This window comes from Carassius carassius, chromosome 27 (assembly GCF_963082965.1).
Source record: "Carassius carassius chromosome 27, fCarCar2.1, whole genome shotgun sequence".
Taxonomy (NCBI): domain Eukaryota; kingdom Metazoa; phylum Chordata; class Actinopteri; order Cypriniformes; family Cyprinidae; genus Carassius; species Carassius carassius.
Genome location: NC_081781.1, coordinates 24,983,822 through 25,006,130, shown reverse-complemented (window position 1 = coordinate 25,006,130; position 22,309 = coordinate 24,983,822). Strand labels below are relative to the sequence as shown.

At 42.5% G+C, this 22,309-nt stretch overlaps 1 protein-coding gene across 1 annotated transcript; it reads left to right on the top strand.

Moving 5' to 3' along the window:
• Positions 1–1,073: 1,073 nt before the first annotated feature.
• LOC132107072 (cholesterol 24-hydroxylase-like) lies at positions 1,074–22,003 on the top strand. Its single transcript, XM_059513232.1, has 15 exons — positions 1,074–1,295; positions 1,437–1,514; positions 2,065–2,146; positions 2,747–2,820; positions 11,700–11,786; positions 11,861–11,999; positions 12,095–12,208; positions 12,312–12,468; positions 12,906–12,977; positions 13,050–13,122; positions 13,211–13,295; positions 13,391–13,501; positions 21,155–21,243; positions 21,610–21,676; positions 21,857–22,003. The coding sequence occupies exons 1-15, from the start codon at positions 1,162–1,164 to the stop codon at positions 21,995–21,997; spliced, it is 1,503 nt and encodes a 500-aa protein (XP_059369215.1). The 5' UTR covers positions 1,074–1,161; the 3' UTR covers positions 21,998–22,003.
• Positions 22,004–22,309: the final 306 nt, after the last annotated feature.

Sequence of the window (22,309 nt, the reverse complement as noted above, 5' to 3'; positions counted from 1 at the left end):
AATAAATTATCACTAAATATAGCTTAAACAAAGATTATGTTATTTGGAAATTATATTAAACCTGAAATAGAATTGAAAATTAATAATATTAGTATAGAAAGAGTATACGAAAATAAATATCTTGGTGTTATTTTAGACCACAAAATTAGCTGGAAACCACATATAAAACACATTGAAGCAAAACTGGTAAAGACTATAGCAATATTAAATAAAACAAGATATATTTTGAATAATAAATCACTCTATACTCTGTATAATACACTCATAGTGCCTTACTTAAGTTATTGTGTGGAAATCTGGGGAAATACCTACAAAACCAACCTATACAGTCGTTATGCATAGTACAAAAGAGAGCAATCAGAATTATAAATAATGTAGGATATCTTGAACACACAAATTCCCTATTCTTGAAATCATATATACTAAAGTTTATTGATTTGGTTAAATTTAAGGTGGTACAAGTCATGTTTAAAGCAAGAAATAATTTACTTCCGGAAAATATACAAAAAACGTTTATGGAGAGGCAGGGTGGGTATAATTTGAGAGATTAATTAAACTTTAAAAAGCTCAGTATAAGAACTACTCTGAAAAGTATGTGCATCACTATATGCGGGGGAGGTTGTGGAATAAGTTGGAACAGGTGTTAAAATACTGTACAAACTTTAAACAGTTCAAAATTGGTATAAAATCGAGTTACTAAAAGGTTATGAGGTGGAACAAGAATATTAAGGGTGGGTTAAAAGATTGATAAAAGACATTTTTTCTTATTTTTTATTTATTTATTGTATTTGTTTAATGGTTGTTGTTCAATAAGGATATGTTGGATGTGGTGGGATAATTCATATATGATGGAATTTTGTATGGTTATATAAGGGGTGGGAAAATCACAAGCTTTTTGCTTCATCCCGCTCCTTTTCGAACACACGTAAAAAATATATATATATATATATATATTTTTTTTTTGATATTGCGTTTATTTTTAACTTTATTTTTATTTTTCTTATTTTACTGGTTGTTGTTCGAAATAAAAAAAGAAAGAAAGAAAGAACACTGCCCTCTATCGCCCAACGACAAGACCCGGAAATAAAGCCGTTGTTAAAGCGATATTTTGATAGCAGTAAGGCAAACGTACTTTACAGCTAGCTACTCCTCGCCGTCATCATGATCTCAGAATGGATCTTATTTGTGATGTTTTACCTGCTTGCTGCTGTTTTCTCTGCATTTCTTGCATATTGTCTGTATGTTCATTATGTTCACCAGAAATATGATCATTTACCTGGACCGCCAAGAGACAGGTAATAAACTTTAACAATTTGTTTTCTTTATAAATGTGAGTAATACAGTTAACAGTTACATACAAGATATTGTAAAAAGACCAACTTTGTTATGATGATCAAAGTTCAGATGAAATAACATGAGATCTAATATCCTGACAGTTTTCTGCTGGGACATACACCTACTTTTTCCAGAGCGACGAAATCGGATAACCTTGTACAGGATTTATTTCTTGAGTGGTAAGAACAAAACATGTTTGTATAAATTCATCCGAATATTTGTAATTTATAATTTGTTTCTTTATTTGTACAGTTTTGTTTTCCTTGACTAATGTCTTGATTTGAACTTGCACCTACAAAACAATGTTTGTGTTATGTAACAGTGTGTTATCAGATCAGATTGTAGTGATATTGCATAGGTCTCTCTCTCTCTTTCTTTCACACACACACACACACACACACACACACACACGTTTGTTTGTGAATTGTGGGGACTTTTCATAGACTTCTTTATACTGACCAAACAGTATTTTCTATCCCCTAAACCTACCCCATACAGAAAACCTTTTTGCAATGTCACACTTCCAGATAAACATGATTTACTATTTATAATATATTTTTTCCCCTAGTATGTCAAAAATGATGTTTTACTCTCCATGTAGCATAAACAAGTACACACACACACACACACACACACACACACACACACACACACACACACACACACACACACACACACACACATTGAGTAGAGTGTTCTCAGTAATGTGAACGTGTTCTTGTTTTTAAGGGCAGAAAAATATGGCCCTGTCTACAGGCTGAACAGTTTCCATTATATTGTGATCGAAGTCCATTGCCCCGAGGCTACAAAGGTAAATATAAAAAAATGTCATTAATGTTCATAATTTAAGGGGAGACTTCACCCCAAAATGACAATCTTGTCATTAATCACTTACCACCATGTTGTTCCAAACCTCTAAAATCTCTGTTCGTCTTCAGAACACAATTTAAGATATTTCCGATGAAAACCGGCAGACTTGTGACTGTTCCATAGACTGCCAAGTAAATTACACTGTCAAGATCCAGAAAAGTATTAAAGACATCATCAGACTGTTGACAAAGGAATTGTAGAATAAAGTCGTTAATTTTGTTTTATTCACATTCAAAAAGTATTCTCGTCAATTCATAATGTTACGGTTGAACCACTGATGGACTATTCTAATAATGTCTTTCATATTTTCCTGGATGCTGACAGTGTAATTTACTTCTATGTACAGTCTATGGGTCAGTCACAAACATCTCGGTTTTCATCCAAAATATCTTAAATTGTGTTCCAAGGACGAACAAAGCTTTTACGGGTTTGGAATGACATTGGGGTAAGTGATTAATGACATAATTTTCATTTAAGGGTGGAGTAACCCTTAACATGCCTCACAATCAAATAAATAAAATTCTCTATCCTGTCATTGTAGACAATCCTGATGTCACCTAAGTATCTTAAAGATCCCTTTGTCTACAAACGCCTCTTTAACTTGTTTGGAAAACGGTAAGCTTTAATATTTGTTGCGGAAATGCCATAGCATTGCTAGGTATAGTCTAGTCTCAATTAGAGATCGACCGATATGGGTTTTTCTCTAGCCGATGCCAATGTTTGGAGGTCAGGGTCAGCCGATGGCCGATAAGTGCTGCCGATTTTTAGGGCGGATATCTTGAAGTTTTCCCCTTCATTTGCATGCTAAAATGTCACACTAATAATAAGTGGATGCACAACATTTCTAAACTTATCATCATTTATTGAGCACTGACTTGAACCATCTCTCGAATCTTAATTTTGTGCACTGCACAGTATTAAAATAAAAAATGTATACAAAGTTAACCACACAAATCAATAAACTGACCAAGTATTAAATATATAAAACAGGCAATATATATATATATATATATATAAGTTATCAAGTAGAATTTTTCTAGTTTGTTGGAACATAAATGTAAACTCAAATATACATTTAAATAAATACAATTTTAGAAATAAAAATCAATTAAACTGAAAAATATAAAAAAAAGAATATATAAAAAATAAATAACAGTAGTGCTGCAAACACACTAGCAACCAGCAACATTTGTGTTTGGTATAAATGACACAGAACATCTAAAGTGGATTCTAATTTCAAAATTACATCGCAGTCTGTTCATTATTAAAATAAAGCACAGTCAACCAAACATATAAAAGGTTACACTGGTCAGTTTAAATAGACCGTAGTATACCGGTCCACTCTACTGTGATGCCAAGGACATTTTTGCTCATGTGAAGAGGATGATCTTTTCCGTCTAGTTTACATAAAAAAAATAAAAAAATATTATAGTTTAACGTTCAGATATATTGCGAATATGGAAACACTTGGATATGTGCAGAACGAGACGTGAGCAATAACCTCCAAATACATATAGTCAAACCCGCGCTCGCTCGTCCTCTTATGGACCGGATCATTTTTCGGATCAGCAAAAAAAGAAGAAGAAAAAAAGGCCAAGACAAATAAACATACGTTTTGTCTTTTTTTTAATTAACATTAAATTATTAAAATTAAATTAAAATAAAAATTAAAAATAAATTAAAATATATGCAATCAACTTAAAGTGCACATGGCATAATATCTTATTTTTAACATAATAGCCCGACTTCTCATCTTCCAGTCTGCTGTAATGAAGTGAGCAGTTATCACATAGCTCTCCGTCCCCCTGGATGTCCACCCGTCTGTCGTGAGCGCAACAGAGGATGCTCGGGATAGTTCATCCACAACTTTTTTTCTTCTCCTGTTCATAAAGATCTGGCATAATCTTTTCACTCTAACCTCTTTCCTTCATCATTATATCTGACAGGGAAGCCAAAATGCGCGGGCCGTTCAAGCTCCTCTGTTCCTCCGCTCGCCATGACCACTGAGTGTGGACTGAACATGCGCAACTTTTTATTTTTTTTTTCATAAATCAATCCGCGGGTCACGTGTGTGCCGAACCGAAGATATTGATCTGAATGGATCATGGATCAATGATGATCCGTTGCACCACTACTATAGTGTCATTTGAAAACATTGCAGTTGCGTTCTTAAATACAACAACGAGCACCACGAAACGAGGCGCATTTAAAGAGGCGCATTCAGCGGTCTCCTTGATGGGAAACAGTCAACAAAGTAAAATGATCTCCAACTTATGGCGCGCTCTCTTAATTTTATCAAATGATCATAATCACATCTATTCATTTTACAGTCCTGCTACTAGCATTTTATTCAGACTAAAACCCCTTTAATTCGGGTGAGAAAGCTTATTTTTCCAAGTGGCTTTTGCACATAATAATACCGTTGCAGACACGTTTTGCAGCATTAAGGTTATTAATTGATCGTTAATTTAAACGACGATCGATCATGGAAATTATCGAATATTGACATCCCTAAATACAAATGAGTTGGATGGAAAACTGGTTATTGTCTGCATCAAACCATGCTTCTGAACAAATGTCATTCACCGTTCTGGGCAACTCCAGGACAGCTGTCTCTCCGAGCACGGTGCTGTCTGTGAGCGGGGCAGAGTAACGTCAGACACAGTTTACTTTGGTAACGTCACGCTGCAGTGTTTGTTAGAGCTGCCAACTTCTCCACCCCATTTACAGAGTGAAATTCTCTGACTACCTTTATTTCCCAGGACTGTTGTTGAATCTTCCTAAAGTTTTGGCTTGGGGTGCTGCACATGCAGTGGCAGCAGCAGCACTTTCCACCGCACCAATAACACGGGGCTGCCCGCCGACGTGCCTGACTTTAAATCGGCGCTACTAAACACGGATATCGGCCGATGCCGATATATTACAAAATGACAAATATCGGCCCGATATATCGGTCGACCTCTAGTCTCAATATCTCTACATTGATAACAGTGGGTTACACTGAGACACATTTCCACCCTCATCATCATCTAGAAGTTTGTATGGTAGAGACCCCATATTTAATAGGTTTGTATCCATGTGCCTTTACAGTATGTGTGCATTTGACTGAAGGAGACAGTACAGACATGAGGGGAGGAGTGTCTTTTTGACAATAAGAAAATTCACTCAACTGTTTCATGGGTTCCCTTTCGAAAGCTACAGTCGATGCTGCACTGCTCAGCGCATTGGGAAACGTCTTAATCGCGACCAGCTGTGAATAATGTGTGTAACACGTCGATAGAATTGACCCAAAGGTAATATAGCCTCGGTTGATGACGTCATCGGAGCGCGCCGGCAACACGGGGCTATAAATAGATAAGCCACAGGTGCATCAACAGGTCTTTTGTCTTCAGATCATTCTGTGCATGTGTGCGTCAGGAAAATTATTTTGTCTGCTACAGATCTTCGTAGGATGAGCCAGCGAAACGGTTAGTGTTGTGTTCCTCCATGCTCTTGTCCTATGTCTGAGCTGGATACACATGATTACTGTTTTATTTGTTTGGGGGAAAAGGATGCGGTTTTGGCTTTAAAGACAGACGAGTGCGAGCATTGTGAACTGTTCTCAGTAGAGATGCTTCGCTCTCATCTGAACTATTTCCAGACCACACCCACCTTTTCATCAAGGGGCTCTCGTGGGGATCTGCGTGACGAGCGAGCGATGGGCCAGTCCCTTTCACTTGCTGTGTCACCAGATCAATGCATCCCTTCTCGTGATCTTGAAGCTCGCTCCGGTGCTTCTTTGGTTTACGAGGAGGATGATATATCTCTTGGGTCTTCGGACCAGGAGCAGCCCGCCTCTGAGCGTTCCTCTCGCGAGAAAAAATCGGTCGAGGAACTGCTCGAGGTGGTTACTCGGGCGGTGGACAGGTTGCAGCTTTGCCATGCGAACAAGAGACCCCCAAACGTAGTAAGTTAGAGGATAGGTTTCTGTCCGGTGGTAGGGGAGAGAAACCAGAACAGTCATTTTTCGAGGACCTCCATGATGAGCTGTCAAAGTCATGGAGCAAACCATATACTTCTCGCATCTTTGTGCCCTCGACGTTGACTTTTTCGACTATCGTGAATGCAACGTCGCGGGGGAATTCGGAGGTGCCTCGGGTTGAAGAGATGCTCGCAAGCTATCTTTCGCCCGAATCAGCATTCTCAAATTAAAAAACCTATTCTCCCCACTAAACCTTGTAGAGTAACATCATCGCTAGTGGGTAAAGCTTACTAAGCTGCAGGTCAGGTCAAACATTGTCTCTCTGTGCTACCAAGCAAACGGCCCGTGCCATCGGCCGTTCTATGTCAGCTTTAGTCAGCACAGAGAGGCATCTGTGGCTTAATTTGACGGGCAATAAAGAGAAAGATCGATTGTTTCTTTTAGACTCTCCTATATATCCATCTGGCCTGTTTGGCGATTCGGTTAATACAGTTGTCAACAGGTTTAAGGAAGTAAAAAAAACACGAAGAAGCATTTGTTCAGTTCCTTCCACACCGCACTCAAGGGGAGGGGCCATCAGCCAACCAGCCTCACCCCGATCCTTCAAAAGTCAGGGAGGTTAAAAAGCAGAGCTTGGTGGTCCATGTTCCCCCTCGTAGGGATTGGGGACAAGTTTGCCGTGCTCAGCAACCTCCCAAGCCAGACCTCAGGACTATCATTAACAAGAAGAGAAAGTCCTGACGGACTGGTGCCCGATCTGGTGGGGGTAGTCCCTCACGGATGGGGCGCACTCGAGAGCTTTTCGCCCCATCCCGTTACCCTCACAAAACTCCTCCATCTATGCCACCTCTCGTGCTTTGGGGGGCAGTGGTTTCCAGCGATATATTAGATTTTCCAGTGTTTCCTGCCACCATTCAGGGCACAGAACATCTAACATCCCCTCAAAAGGAAGTGTTAAAATTGGTACCACTCTAAGGGAGTCTGGCAGCGTAGAACTTCTGCCGGGCATTTCTGCGTGGGTATTAAGCACAGTACGGATAGTATACAGGATCCAATTTATTCGTCATCCTCCACGTTTCAACGGCGTGGTCTCCACTTCCATGAAAACGGAGCTGATGCAGGTACTGTCACAAGAGCTGCAAACTCTTCTGAGCAAAAAGGCCACAGATTATGTTCCTCCTCCAAGGAGAGAATCGGGCTATTACAGCAGATACTTCCTGGTTCCAAAAAAGGGTGAGGGGGTGCATCCAATCTTAGATCTTCGAGGCTTAAACCGTACAGTCAAAGCACTCAAGTTCAAGATGTTAACCGTCAAGACGGTCGTGTCGCAAATCCAGCATCACGATTGGTTCATCACAATCGATCTGAAGGATGCATATTTTCACATAGAAATGTTGCCACAACACAGGAAATTCCTAAGGTTCGCTTTCGGGGGCGAAGCGTACCAATTTCGGGTTCTTCCATTCAGCCTAGTCTTATCACCCAGCATGTACACAAAATTCATGGATGCAGCGCTGGCTCCATTACGACTCCAGGGCATTTGCATTTTGAATTACATTAGATTGGCTGATACTAGCACTATCGCAAGAGATGGTGCTACAACACAGAGACATCGTGTTAGCTCATCTAGTTTCTCTAGGGTTGAGACTCAACACCAAGAAAAGTGTTTTTTATCCAGCCTAGAGAACGACTTATCTCGGGTTCGTTTGGGATTCGATCACGATGCGGGCACAACTGTCCCCCACTCGAATCGAGACCATTCGGCAGACCATGAGCAAGGTCAGGCTAGTCCAAGATCGCACTGCTCGTCAGTACCAATAGATGTTAGGTTTCATGGTTTCAGCATCCGCGGTGATTCCTCTTGGGCTGTTGCACATGAGAACCATTTCAGTTGTGTGTAAAAGACAGAGGATTTCATCCAAGACCCAATCCTCGAAAGCAAATAAAATTGACGCGCCACGGGCTACGTACACTATTTCTTTGGCTCAGACCCCGGTTCCTTGTTTTGGGTCCCACTCTAGGGGCACCGTGTCATTGCAGACTGCTAACGACAAATGCCTTCGTGATGGGCTGGGGAGTGGTCTTAGATGGCCATCCAGCTCAAGGGGAATGGGAGGGTAATCAGCTCGATTGGCATATCAATTGCCTTGAGCTGATGGCCGTATTTCTGGCTCTGAAATATTTCCTCCATCAATTTAGGGGTTGTCATGTCCTAGTATGGTTGGACAACACAGCAACAGTCTCTTATATAAATCACCAGGGGGGTCTGAGCGAAAATAGCGAGGCAGATTTTTCTTTGGGCCCAGGACAAGTTCCTGTCACTCAGGGCAGTTTACATTCCAGGGCATTTGAATGTGGGAGCAGATTTACTGTCCAGACAGTAACCTTGGGGCCTTGGGGCAGTGCAGATGGCCTCAACCTTTTTGTCCTGTGGCTGGATGAGACCTCGGCCGACTTGGAAGCCCAGGTACTTGGCCTCAGAGAGGGCTAGGTGGCATTTTCGGGGGTTGGCAGGGAGTCCAGCCCGCCAGAGCTCCGAGAGCACCCTCCGCAGACGATCCAGATGTTCTTCCCATGCCTCTGAGTAGATCACGACGTCATCCAGGTAGGCGGCCGTGTATTCCTGGTGGGGCCGCAGGAGGATGTCCATCATTCGCTGGAACGTCGCAGGGGCCCCGTGTAAGCCGAAGGGAAGGGTCCGGTACTGCCAATGGCCACTGGGGGTTGAAAAGGCAGTCTTCGGCTTGGCGGCCTCAGAGAGCGGTACCTGCCAATAGCCCTTGGTGAGGTCCAGGGTACTGATGTACCGGGCCCTTCCTAGGCGGTCACATCCTGGAACTGACTGACCAGGTGCTGCAGCTCCGTCTTCTGGGCAGCCGAGAGGTGGGGGTTGACATCCACCACCACGGGTTCGGTGAGGCTCAGGGCAGCTACTTGGTCCGGGTCCCCACCCACTTTTTCAGGAGGTTGATGTGATAGAGTTGCTCCACTCGATGATGGTGCGATGAGGGGCAGGCTGCTGCTCTCACGCTTCCCGGGTCATGTCCAAGAGCCCCCGTGGTAGATGGCCGAACAGGAGCTCGAAGGGGGTGAAGCCAGTTGAGGCCTGAGGAACTTCGCGGATCCCAAAGAGCACGTAGGGGATCATGAGGTCCCAATCCCGCTTGTCCTCCGCCACCACGCGTCTGAGCATTTGCTTCCCTCCACGAGCCCATCCATCTGAGGGTGATAGACTGTGGTTCTCAACTGCTTCACCCGCAGCAGCCTGCAGAGGTCCACCATTAGCCGGGACATGAACGGGGTTCCCCGGTCAGTCAGGATCTCTGAGGGGAGGCCGACTCGGCTGGCCAACAGAAACAGCTCCTGGGCGATGGACTTCGCGGTAGCCTTTCGCAGGGGGACTGCTTCTGGGTACCGGGTGGCGTAGTCGACAATGACCAGGATGTGCTCATGCCCACGGGCAGACTTCGGCAACGGCCCCACTATGTCCATTCCAATCCGCTCGAATGGCACCTCGATGATAGGCAGCGGGATGAGCGGGCTAGGGGGAGGGGCCCTGGGCGACGTGGCCTGACAGGTCGGGCAGGCTTGGCAGAACCGCTTTACTTCGGCCTCCAGGCCCGGCCAGTGGATGCGGTCGCGGATGCGTTGGGTGGTCTTGGCTGCCACGAGGTGACCTGCCATGGGGTGGGAATGTGCCAGTTCCAGGATGGTCTCTGTCTTGGCTCGAGGCACGACTAGCAACTTTTTCTCCTCCCCCCTCCGCTGGGCGACACAATACAGCAGGACATTCTCTACGACAAAATGTGGGAGAGGGTGGGGCCGGGGGAGGACGTCCTCTCCATCCACGACTCGCACCTGAGTCCAACAGTGCTTGAGTCGGTCGTCCTCCCGCTGTTCCTTGGCGAAAGAGCCCCCTCCAGCGGCCTCTTGGTACACATCATAGAAGAGATTAGCAGATTGGGTGGGGGACTCACCTTCTCTTCCACTGTCGGAGACGAGCAGGGCCGGCCGGCGGCGGGGTCCAGGCGGCCGCCTCGGCCTTCGACGGTTCCCCTTGGGGCTGGCAGGCTGCGTAGAGGCGGTGAGCAGCTTGTCGAAGCCAGGCCAATCCCTTCCGAGCAATACGGCCACTGGCAGTTCCTTCACCAGGCCTACCTCCACCGGCCAGGTGCCTTGGGGGGATGAAATGACCATCTCACGGGCCGGTACTTGGCGAGTGTCTCCGTGCACGTATGTAATCGGCAGGAAGTTTTTCTGGCTGCTTCAGGGGCCGCACAACCGTGACTGGATGAGGGTGACCGCACTGCCTGAGACCAGCAGGGCCCGGAACCGTCTTCCATCCACCTTCACCTCTGCTTCAGGGGGCTCCCGCTGGTGGACAATGCAGCCTGCCAGCCAGGCTCGCGGGGGTGATGGTGGGTCATCGCTAGGCATGGGCTCATCACGTGGTGTGGGAACCGTCAGCCTGCTGACCGGTCGCGCGGTGCCTTCGAGCGGGCGTTGCTCCTGGACCACCCTCCGGGGAAATGGCGGCAGCCGGTCCCCTGCCCCGCTGTGATGGACAGTATGCGCCAGCTCGATCGCCTCCACAAGTTCCCGGACGTTGCTCGGGCTCCTCATTTCGACGGCTTGACAGTGGGCGCGAGGTAGCGCGCGAAGGAGGCGATCGACCACCACTCGTTTCGCTACCTGTGTTGGGGTGGGGTCTCCCTCCAGCAACCAATGCTGGGCGATGCGACCGAGTTCGGCTGCCTGGGCATGGGCTGGCACCCGGGGCTTGTATTCCCATTTGTGAAACTGCTGGGCGGCGCAGAGGGGGGAGAGGCCGAGTCTCGCCAGGATCTCTCGCTTGACTTCGGCATAGTTGTCGGCGATCGTCAAGGGGAGCGAGAAGTAAGCCCTCTGTGCTTCACCAGTGAGGAGGGGTGCCAACGCACTTGCCCATTCCTCCTCGGGCCATTCCTCACGGTGGGCGGTGTTCTCGAAGACCTGTAGGAAGGCCTCCACATCGTCATCGGCTGTCATTTTTGGTAACAGGCGGGTGGCTTGTTCCCGAGGTTCAGGTAGCGGATTGCGCTGGGCTACTGTGGCCCGGACGGCGGTGAGTTCATCATCCGTCCTGCCCAGTCGAGTGGCGAGGTGTTCCACTATTTGCTGCTGGCGGATACTCACTTCAGCGAGGCGTTGCAAGACGTCTTAAAGGGAATTGAAGAATGACACTCTGATTGGTTTATTGCACGTTATGCCCAAAAAACACCCATTACTCATTAATAGGATATTAATAGGAATAGGAATAGGGACAACCCTTTTAGACCATGCGCCTGGGCGCACCAACTGTTTTTCCGTCGTTAAAATAGCAAAAGTGGATTTGGACACGCCATGAGTGCACCTGCGTTGTGCGCTTTACACTTTGTGTTTAGATCGTTAAAATGGGGCCCTTTGTATCTATTATTATTTGTCATGTTGAAGTTGATGTTTTAAAAAAAAAATGCAACAGAGAATTATATAAAGTCTGAATCAATTTTCTCAGGTTCCTTGGAACCGGATTAGTGACGGCTACAGACCATGACGTCTGGTACAGGCAACGTCGCATCATGGATCCAGCTTTCAGCAGCACGTGAGTTAAGAACATCTCTGATATATTGAAATGAGATAGAGATGCACCACAACTGATGCGGTCTTATCCATCAGATACTTACGAAGCTTGATGGGCACTTTTAATGAGATGTCTGAGCGCCTAATGGACCATCTGGAGGAAGTAGCCGACACTAAAACACCTGCCATCATGCATGATCTGGTCAACTGTGTCACACTCGACGTCATTTGCAAGGTTTCACACTTTTTCCTGATTATTCAAAAGGAAGGTCTAATGCAAGGAAGGTAGAATTAGCTGTTAATTAATATTTAGTATGTTTTCATCCGCAGGCGGCTTTCGGTGTTGATTTAAATTTGTTCAAGCAAACTGACAGCTCCTTCCAGAATGCAGTTGAGCTTTGTTTAAAGGGCATGGTATTCTATCTCAGAGACCCATTTTTTACAGTAAGAGAATGTATCCATATATGCTTATATCACTTTAAATTAGTAGGGTCATTGCTATATAATCAGTTTCTTTGTGTGTGTGTTTTCATTTGTGGATCCTCAGCTTTTTCCAAAGAATTGGAAGACTGTACAACAAACTAAAGATGCAGCTGAACTCCTGCGTAAAACGGGAGATAAATGGATCCAAAAAAGGAAGACAGCAATCGAAAATGGAGAAGACGTTCCCAAAGACATTCTGACACAAATCCTCAAAACAGCAGGTATGTGGCTCGCAAATGGCTGAGGTGTTAAAGGGCAGAGTGTATTTTCCCTTTCGGAAAATTTGGTGAATAGCAATTAAACTATTAAAGTTCAAATACAAGTTAGCAAAAGTACAATTACAAGGAACAGAAAAGGTTTGCAGCGAGTATGAAAAATTTCGTAATTCAAGTGAAATTACAAGTTTGTGAATGAACAAATTATAGGAGTCTTAAGACACATTTTAAGTTAAACAGTTTAATTCAACATGTTTGCTTTGATCATCAATTATAAAACATTACAAAGGTCATTACAAAATGGCTTAAAGGCTGTAATTATATGGAAATAAAACAAACAATATACTGACTTCTGAATCACTTTGAAAATTTTTTTCAACAAATATTAATATGTGCCTTTTATAGTTACTTTTACAGTTAACAATTTCCATTTTTTGCTATAGAGGAGGAAAACGTTAATAACACTAAAGATCATGAACAGATGTTGGACAACTTTGTGACTTTCTTCATTGCTGGTGAGTTACAGTATTGCTTGATTATTGTTCATAAACCCCTGCAGTTATAAACAGTGTGTGATTCTGTTGCAGGGCAAGAGACAACAGCCAATCAGCTCTCATTTGCAATTATGGAATTAGGGAGATATCCTGAGATATATAAACGGTAAAAACACTTCTTGGAATCTTCTTGTTGATATGTTCCATTCATTTTGCATTACAATGCTTTCTAGTGATTTTCCTTTCCTACCCAGGGCTAAAGCAGAGGTGGATGAAATACTTGGGACGAAAAGAGACATTTCATATGAAGACCTTGGAAAATTCACCTACTTGTCTCAGGTGGGTCCTCAGAGATGTTTTTACATGCAACAAACACAAATGGTTTTGTATCAATTTCTTTCAATTGTCTTTGTGTTATTGATTCGATGCTTCAGGTGTTAAAGGAAACACTGCGTCTGTACCCAACTGCTCCAGGGACCAGTCGTTGGATAAATGAGGACATGGTTATAAATGGACTGAAAATCCCAGGGGGCTGTGCTGTTATTGTGAGTACTGCCAGATTCCCAGTAAGGCTAGTACGTTCATTATGTGGCCGTCATGGCATGTGTAAAATCAGTCCAGTGGAGTGGCAAGCTTTCAAAGACAGGGTGACGTAGGATGCTTAGAAGCGCATCCAGAAACAAAAAAGCATTCTGAAAGGGTGAAACAAGTTACTCACAGGGATGCAGGAAGTATGTAAGGGTGAAGTAGCGCCTTGTTCCCTCTCGGGGAATTATGGTTACAGTCATAATCAGAGACGTTACCCTTCAAGGGAACTTGTACATGCTGATGAATGCCTGTCTAGTGTAAATCATGGCAAGCACAGATATGACAGAAGAACTTGAGAGTTTGGCGTAGTTCCCTGGTCTAAATTATAGTATCTGATGAATGTGCAATTTCAATTTCCACCCCAATAGCTCACAAAAACTTGCCCAAAAACTGCCCAAATTTTAACTGTCAAAATAATGTGATGGAATATGTAAATCAAGGTTGATTAAGGGACATTTAAACTCCTTAAACCAAAATAATTATGACAAAATAATATAAATATAAGATACATTTTGAATCAAATTGGGGCAAATAGCCTACATTAAAGAGTGTCAGGCTACCGAACATGAATAAAATATGCAAGCAGACAGACAAAACGGCATTGAGAAATTAACTGATACCCTCGACGCAACACATGCATAATTTTTAAATGTCAGTCAGAATAATCCAATTTAAATGCAAAAACTGCCCAATGTAAGTGATAGAAAAAAAGCAACTAATTAGCAGGCTTTTCACATTCGTTCATGCACACACCATGACAGTCAAAACTGTGTCATTCATTGATACATACTGAATTATAATACAACCATTAAAATAAATAAATAACAACAATAATGTGCTTACATTCATGCAGTACAAGCATACATGTGCTTGTTTGTTAAACAATTAGCCTATGCAATTTATATATTTGAAACTCGCCAAACTGACCCCAAATTTTGTCCACCTGCCCAAGCTAAATTTTACCCACACAATCAAATTTTAAATAAGACAACAAGAAAGGCAATTAATAATCTTTCATTGTGCAAAAGTTTATAATATAAAAGGCTCCTATACGGTGCCGCTACAAAGCGCTTATGCGCATCCCATGCACAGAATGACGTGCTTGAAGTAGTTATAACTCCGTTATAGCATGCAGCACTCAGCATAGAAAAGTTCAAAGCACTAAGGGAAGAGATACTGATGCGTGGTGTATTATATCTTTGTGATAGTTTATTGAGCCTTTTCTTTTAACATTTTTACATTTCAGTTACTGTGCGCGTGAAGAACAATTCATAGTGCTCGGTACTCCAGTATAATGATCTTAGTGAACAGACACCCGGTAGAAAGTAACATGCTTTAGAAACTAAACTCCAGCAAGATAAAATATTTTCATGGAAAACCAACTGATCTTTATCTAAAGGTCAAGAATAATAACAGGAACATTGAATAATCTTAGAGAACGTTTTGTCATCTTGAAAAGACAGTTTGAATGCTGAATAGAGGACAACAGACAGCCGCAGTGGAGAGAAGAGTTTACAAGAACTTAAATGTAATGACTTAAATATTAATCTGTAACTCACATTAAACTATGGAATAGCTTCAAAACACTTGAAATATAGTGCAGGAAAACTTTATGATGCTTTATAATGTTTTTGTACATTTTGTGGGGCTTAACAATAGCACATCTGACTGATACACAAATCTGGCTAAGAATGGCAGTATCAGATCGGCGTACACCCTACTCTGACCCCCAAAGACAAAAAAAGATCAGAGGGTTCATAAGCAAGGGAGACCAAAGCAGACAAACAACATATCAGTCTTTCTCTGTAGGGCAGCTCTGTGGAAAAAACATCCAGATCCCAAGCCGGGAACATACTGTGGCTTGCAGGCCTCAGCCTCAAGGCACCACAAAGGAAACAAGTCTCTAGCAGGTTTCTTCCCAATGATTGACCACCCAAAGTGGCATGCTAAGCAGCTATGGGCATCACGTACAACTTTAAGGTGAAAGGAGATCACCCTGCGGAGAATCACTACTGAAGAAACTCCAGCACTGAACCAACCAGAGTCATGCTATCGATTTCCGCACAAAGAACTAAACAGAAGCCAACTTAAAGGTGCATACTGTTTTCTTGTGGAGGGAACTTTGGAGTGGAGTATTGAGAGACTGGAATTTATGAGTTGTACCCTCTCAGAGGCCACACCCATAGCTTCCATAACTCTGGCCATGAAGGATTGAGACAGAAGGTCCCTCCTTCCATTAAGGAGAGCCACCAGGGCTGGGAACCACTCTCAGTCTGGCCAGAATGCTGAAGTGTATACCATTTCTCCCCACAGGAGTCTTGTCTTCAGAAGTCTAAAGCTCATAGTCTCAGGACTCCACTGATGCCCAGTTAGAGAGAATGACACAGATCCACCTTCTTTTTAGAAGACCTCAGCTGAGAGTGTCATCTCTTTGATTTTGGGCAAGTTCAACCACAGATGCCTCTCTGTAGCACCCAGGGCTGCCATAGAATAACAAATGGCCTTAGCCGTCTCCTTAGTGGGACAAATCTGTGGGACAAAGGGGACAAATCTGTGGCCTGGCACAGTTCTTGGTTTGTGTTAGAGCTGTCACTTTTAAGAAAAGTCAAATTCGAACGGATATCGAATATCATGCAATGTATTCGAATATATTAGAATATCTACATATTCATTTCGTATTTCAAGAAATACCAGTCTATCAACTTGATCTGGACCAAAAACACACGTTCGGAGCGCACAGACGTGCCTGGCTACTAGCTAGTACGGTGAACATTTTAGGACATCCTCAGACCTCAGTCATTTAATGAAAAGGCATCATGCCTCAGACTAAAAGGCTTCAGTCATCGGACAAAACGGCATTGCACCTCGGACTGGAAAGCTTCAGGTCTCAGGAAAAACGACTTCAGGTCTCATACAATTAGGCATGAAACGGACTCAGAAAGAAAGGAAATAGACGAAACCGACTCAGGTGGAGTATCGCGTTCTGGTGTTTTAAATATATATATATAAAGTAAAACCATGGTTATTTTTCGTAAGGGTAATTTTACTACTTTGCCCAAATAAAAGCTCGCTGGTTGCAATATGGCTAACTAACTTTTTAAACGTGCATACATGACCCTCGAAATGCATGTTCTCTTCCCTATATAACTTAATTAGTGTAACATTTGAATAAAACTGTTAAAATATAATATATCAGACACTGCTTACCTCCTTTTGCCATCAATCAACCATTATACCACTTCCTGTGAACAGTGTGAGTGTGACGTCACATGGGGCAGGGCAACGCGACACTCCACCTGAGTCCGTTTCGTCTGATGCCTAATTGTATGAGACCTGACACCTGACGTCGTTTTTCCTGAGACCTGAAGCTTTTCAGTCCCGAGGCGCGATGCCGTTTTGTCCGATGACTGAACCCTTTTAGTCTGAGACATGATGCCTTTTCATTTAATGACTGAGGTCTGAGGATGTCCTAAAATGTACACCGTAAGCTATCTATCTTCGCTTGATTTGGTCATGGGCCTACGCTACAATACGTCTAGAGTGCCCTCTACTGGATAAGATGGCAAAGAATAAAATAAAAAACAAATGGTCTAATCATAGACTGTAAAAAATGCACTACACATGGCATTTTAAAAACCGGATATTTTATTTATAGTTCGATTACGGATATTTCACGTCATGTTCGAATGCATATTCGAATATCGAATAAAAAGTGACAGCCCTAGTTTGTGTTCAGATTAACCCACTCGGTCTCATCAAGGTCTTTTAGTGTTGTTTTTTATCACACTGCAGCTTGGCCTGCCACCAATATACATTTATTCATTTAGCAGACACTTTTATCCAAAGCGACTTACAGATGAGGACAGTGGAAGCAATCAAAAACAACAAAAAGAGCAATGATATATAAGTGCTATAACAAGTCTCAGTTAGGTTAACACAGTACACTTAGCATGGAATTTTAAATAATATAATAAAAAAAAAGAAAACAGATAGAATAAAAAAGAATAGAGCAAGCTAGTGTTAGAGGTCTTTACACATACACACACACACAATTGCATAATTAATGAAAAGAAAATAGAATATAAAAAGATTAGAAAGGTAATTCGATTTTTTTAAAGAATAGAATTAGAATAGTGAGTGTTAAAGTTAGAGGGTCAAATAAAGATGGAAGAGATGTGTTTTAAGCCGATTCTTGAGGATGGCTAAGGACTCAGCTGTCCGGATAGAGTTGGGGAGGTCATTCCACCAGGAGGGAACATTTAATTTAAAAGTCCATAAAAGTGACTTTGTGCTTCTTTGGGATGGCACAATCAAGCGACGTTCACTTGTAGAATGCAAGCTTCTAGAGGGCACATAACTCTGAAGTAACAAATTTAGGTAAATGGGTGCAGAGCCAGTGGTAGTTTTGTAGGCAAACATCAATGCCTTGAATTTTATACGAGCAGCTATTGGAAGCCAGTGCAAATTGATAAACAGAGGTGTGACATGTATTCTTTTTGGCTCATTAAAAATTAATCTTGCTGCCGCGTTCTGAATTAATTGTAAAAGTTTGATAGAATTGGCTGGAAGACCTGCCAAGAGGGCATTGCAATAGTCCAGCCTGGACAGAACAAGAGCTTGAACAAGGAGTTGTGCAGCATGTTCCGAAAGAAAGGGCATGATCTTCTTGATGTTGAATAAAGCAAATCTGCAGGATCGGACAGTTTTAGCAATGTGGTCTGAGAAAGTCAGCTCATCATCAATCATAACTCCAAGGCTTCTAGCTGTTTTTGAAGGAGTTATGGTTGATGTGCCTAACTTGATGGTGAAATTGTGATGAAACGATGGGTTTGCTGGAATCACAAGCAGTTCTGTCTTGGGAAAGTTGAAGGTGATGGTCCATCATCCAGGAAGAAATGTCTGTTAGACAAGCTGAGATGCGAATAGCTACCGTCGGATCATCAGGATGGAATGAGAGGTAGAGTTGAGTGTCATCAGCATAGCAGTGGTATGAAAAGCCATGTTTCTGAATGACAGAACCTAATGATGCCATGTAGACAGAGAAGAGAAGTGGTCCAAGAACTGAGCCCTGAGGCACCCCAGTAGTTAGATGTTGTGACTTGGACACCTACCCCTTCCGAGATACTTTGAAGGACCTATCTGATAGGTAAGACTCAAACCATTGAAGTGTGGTTCCTGAGATGCCTTTTGCCAGTAGGGTTGATAGGAGGATCTGGTGGTTAACCGAGTCAAAAGCAGCGGACAGATCAAGCAGGATAAGTACTGAAGATTTGGATTCCGCTCTTGCCAGTCTTAGAGCTTCAACAACTGAGAGCAAGGCAGTCTCAGTTGAATGTCCACTTCTGAAGCCAGATTGGTTGCTGTCAAAGAGGTTGTTGTGTGTGAGAAATGTAGAGACTTGGTTGAACACAGCTCGTTCAAGTGTTTTTGCAATGAAAGGAAGAAGGAAAACTGGTCTGTAGTTCTCTAAAAGAGATTGATTGAGGTTGGGTTTTTTAAGTAGTGGGGTTATACGTGCCTGTCTAAATGATGAGGGAAAAACACCAGTGTGGAGGGATGTGTTGATGATGTGAGTGAGTGCAGGTACAACTGCAGGAGAAATGGCTTGAAGGAGATGAGATGGAATAGGATCAAGCGGGCAAGTTGTAGGGTGATTAGAAAGGATGAGTTTTGAGACTACTGCCTCAGGGAGTGAAGAGAAGGATGTAAATGAGTGTAAGTTTGCTGGTGATATGAGCTTGACTGATTGTGGTGTGGAAAATTGTGCACTTATGTGTTTAATTTTATTAATGAAAAACGTTGCAAAGTCGTCAGCTATTAGAGATGAAGCAGGAGGGGGAGGAGGAGGACAAAGAAGTGAGGAAAATGTTTTAAAAAGCATGCAAGAGTTAGACAAATTGTTAATTTTGTTATGGTAGTATGTCATTTTAGCAGTGGAGACATTAGCAGAGAAAGAATATAGGAGTGACTGATACATATTAAGGTCAGTAGTATTTCTGGATTTGCACCACACCCTTTCAGCAGCTCTATGCTTAGAACGGTGTTCGTATAGAACATCAGATAACCAAGGGGCAGAAGGTGTGTTACGGGCTGGCCCGGAAGATAAGGGGCAAACAGTGTCTAAACAAGATGTAAGAGTGGAGCAGAAAGTATCATTAGCACTGTTAGCATCCAAAGATGCAAACAGTTTAGGGGAAGGAAGTGAAGATGAAACCATTGCAGAAAGCCGGGAGGGTGAAAGTGTGCGTTGGTTACGTCGAAAGATGACATGTGGAGGGGTAAGTGAAGTGTCAGGGACCATGTTGAGGTTAAGAGTGAGGAGGAAGTGATCCTACGTGTGCAGTGGAGTAACCAGAACATGATCAGTAGAGCAGTGTCGTGTATAAATAAGGTCCAGTTGGTTGCCTGATTTGTGAGTAGAAGTAGTTGACACTCGGTTGAGATCAAAAGAGGCAAGCAGAGTGTGGAAATCAGCATACAGAGGTTTATCTAGATGGATGTTGAAATCTCCAAGCATAACAAGGGGAGTACCATCCTCAGAAAATGTTGAGAGCAACACTTCTAATTCATCCAAAAAGTTACCCAGTGGTCCTGGGGGTCGATAGACAACTACAAAATGTATTTTAAAAGGGTAGGTAACAGTAACTGAATGAGATTCAAAGGAGCTGTTGATACCCAAAGATGGTAAAGGATTAAATTTCCAATCATTAGAGCAGACCAGTACCTCCACCTCTTCCAGTCAAACGGGGGGAGTTGGAAAATGAGAAATTATTGGAGAGTGCTGCAGATGTAGTAGTGTCCTCTGGTTTGATCCAGGTCTCTGTTAGGGCCATGAGATTAAGCTTTGAATGACTAATAATAGAAGTAATGAAATCGGCTTTGTTTACAGCAGACTGGCAATTCCAGAGACCAATAGAAAAAGAAAGTAGTGTATTAGCAGATATAGGCAAAGTGTGCAGGTTGTTAAGATTGCGCTGTCTACATTGTGTGATGTGTGGTTTGCGAGTGGTAGTGATAGTAGGGATCTGGAAACACATTTGGTTATAAACAAAAAAAAAACAACTGAAACAGAAATGAAACAAGAAGGAAAAAGATTAATCGAAACAATACTTATATTCCCTGCCCGGTGGAGTCGCACGTTAGAGTCGATGGTCTTTACACTCTTCAGTCTTTACACGAGGAGGGCTTAACTGGAGGGCTGCCGCGGTATACTAATCTTTTTTAAACCCGACAAACCAGAAATTGAATTCAGCTGAAGACACTTTACTGTTTATCACAACAAAGGTCTAAGCAAGCGCACAACAATGACAACGTATGCGTTAGAGTACGAGACCAAACGCAGCACGTCTCGATATACGCTTACTCACCAGAGCCAAGGTTGTTCTACATGGCTTGGTGGGTAATCCTAGGGCCTTTTGGGGATGATGCTGTATAACACTGTTTGTTCCAGGTGCTTTTAAGCTTCCTGGTCTTTACATCATCCTACCCATGACATCTCGCCACTCCATTGGACTGATTTCACACATGCTTTAATACACCTTGAAAGGGAACTCATTTTACATGAATATATGAGTATTTTGAATTATTTTATTCTATATCTTTCCATACAGTTCAGTTCTTATGTTTCCCAAAGACTGGAAAAGTTTTTTAAAGATCCATTGAAGTTTGATCCAGAGAGATTTGATGTGAATGCCCCTAAGTAAGTCATTATCACAGTCTCATTTTACCCTCTAATTTAGTATCTTAGAATGCTGCATTCATGCCATAATTACGGTAATTACAAGATTATAAATTGTAATATTTTACTTTAAGTTCACGTCGTTGCTGGGGACCAGCAACTGAAGGTGAACTCTACCTTTAACATCATTTTACTGCTAAAGCCACTGGCCTTTTAGCATGATGTTACAGCAATAAGAATTTACAAATTGTAATTACTGCGTAAGTTCAATGAGGCATGAGCGATTTATATTCTTTTAATTACAGAATTTACGACTTGAACACACCTTTATATTGTGATATTTTGGCATGAAATCTGCTGATTTCTAATTGTGTTACTATTTTAAAGGCCTTATTACTGCTACTATCCATTTGCACTTGGTCCACGAACCTGTCTGGGGCAGGCATTCTCACAGGTGATTAAGCATACATGACACACACACACACATTTGTACCTCCCTTTCTCCTTCAGAATTTTTGGACTTAAAGCACATGCAGGTTCATGTTTTGTATTATTTCATGTTTTATTTAAAACTTGTTTTCCAAGTTCCAAATTTGCTGTGACCTTAACTAGTCTGTTGTCTTTCTACATTCAGATGGAGGCAAAAGTTGTGCTTGCCAAACTGCTTCAGAGATTTGAGTTCAGTCTGGTTCCTGGACAGTCTTTTGATATTAAAGACACGGGAACTCTACGGCCCAAAAGCGGAGTGATCTGCTACATTAAACACTGCTCTTAGCATATGTTTAAGACCCTTGTTTTGTGGCAACTCTTGTGTACTTATGCCTGCATCAACATGTATTATTCAAACTTTAACCAATACAAGAGTCTCATCAACTCTCAAGAGTTGTATAGCTGCTCTAAGTCTAAATAAGTCTAAACTTACTGTATATGCTGTGACTTCTATTTTTTAACCATTTGCATTCAACTTTATTGACACTAGACCATTTTAATAGGAATTTTTAAGGTCTTGCATAGTGATGTAAGCTTTTGTTTCATGACTTTTACCTGTGTATTTTGAAGGTTGCATCCTTCACATCCTTAAATCACC

Excerpts from the sequence above, each read along its gene's own strand:
- LOC132107072 (XM_059513232.1), top strand. The coding sequence starts at position 1,162 with ATGATCTCAGAATGGATCTTATTTGTGATGTTTTACCTGCTTGCTGCT. Across the intron at positions 1,515-2,064 it reads CAGGATTTATTTCTTGAGTG|GGCAGAAAAATATGGCCCTG; the intron begins GTAAGAACAAAA and ends CTTGTTTTTAAG. Across the intron at positions 21,244-21,609 it reads TTTGATGTGAATGCCCCTAA|GCCTTATTACTGCTACTATC; the intron begins GTAAGTCATTAT and ends ACTATTTTAAAG.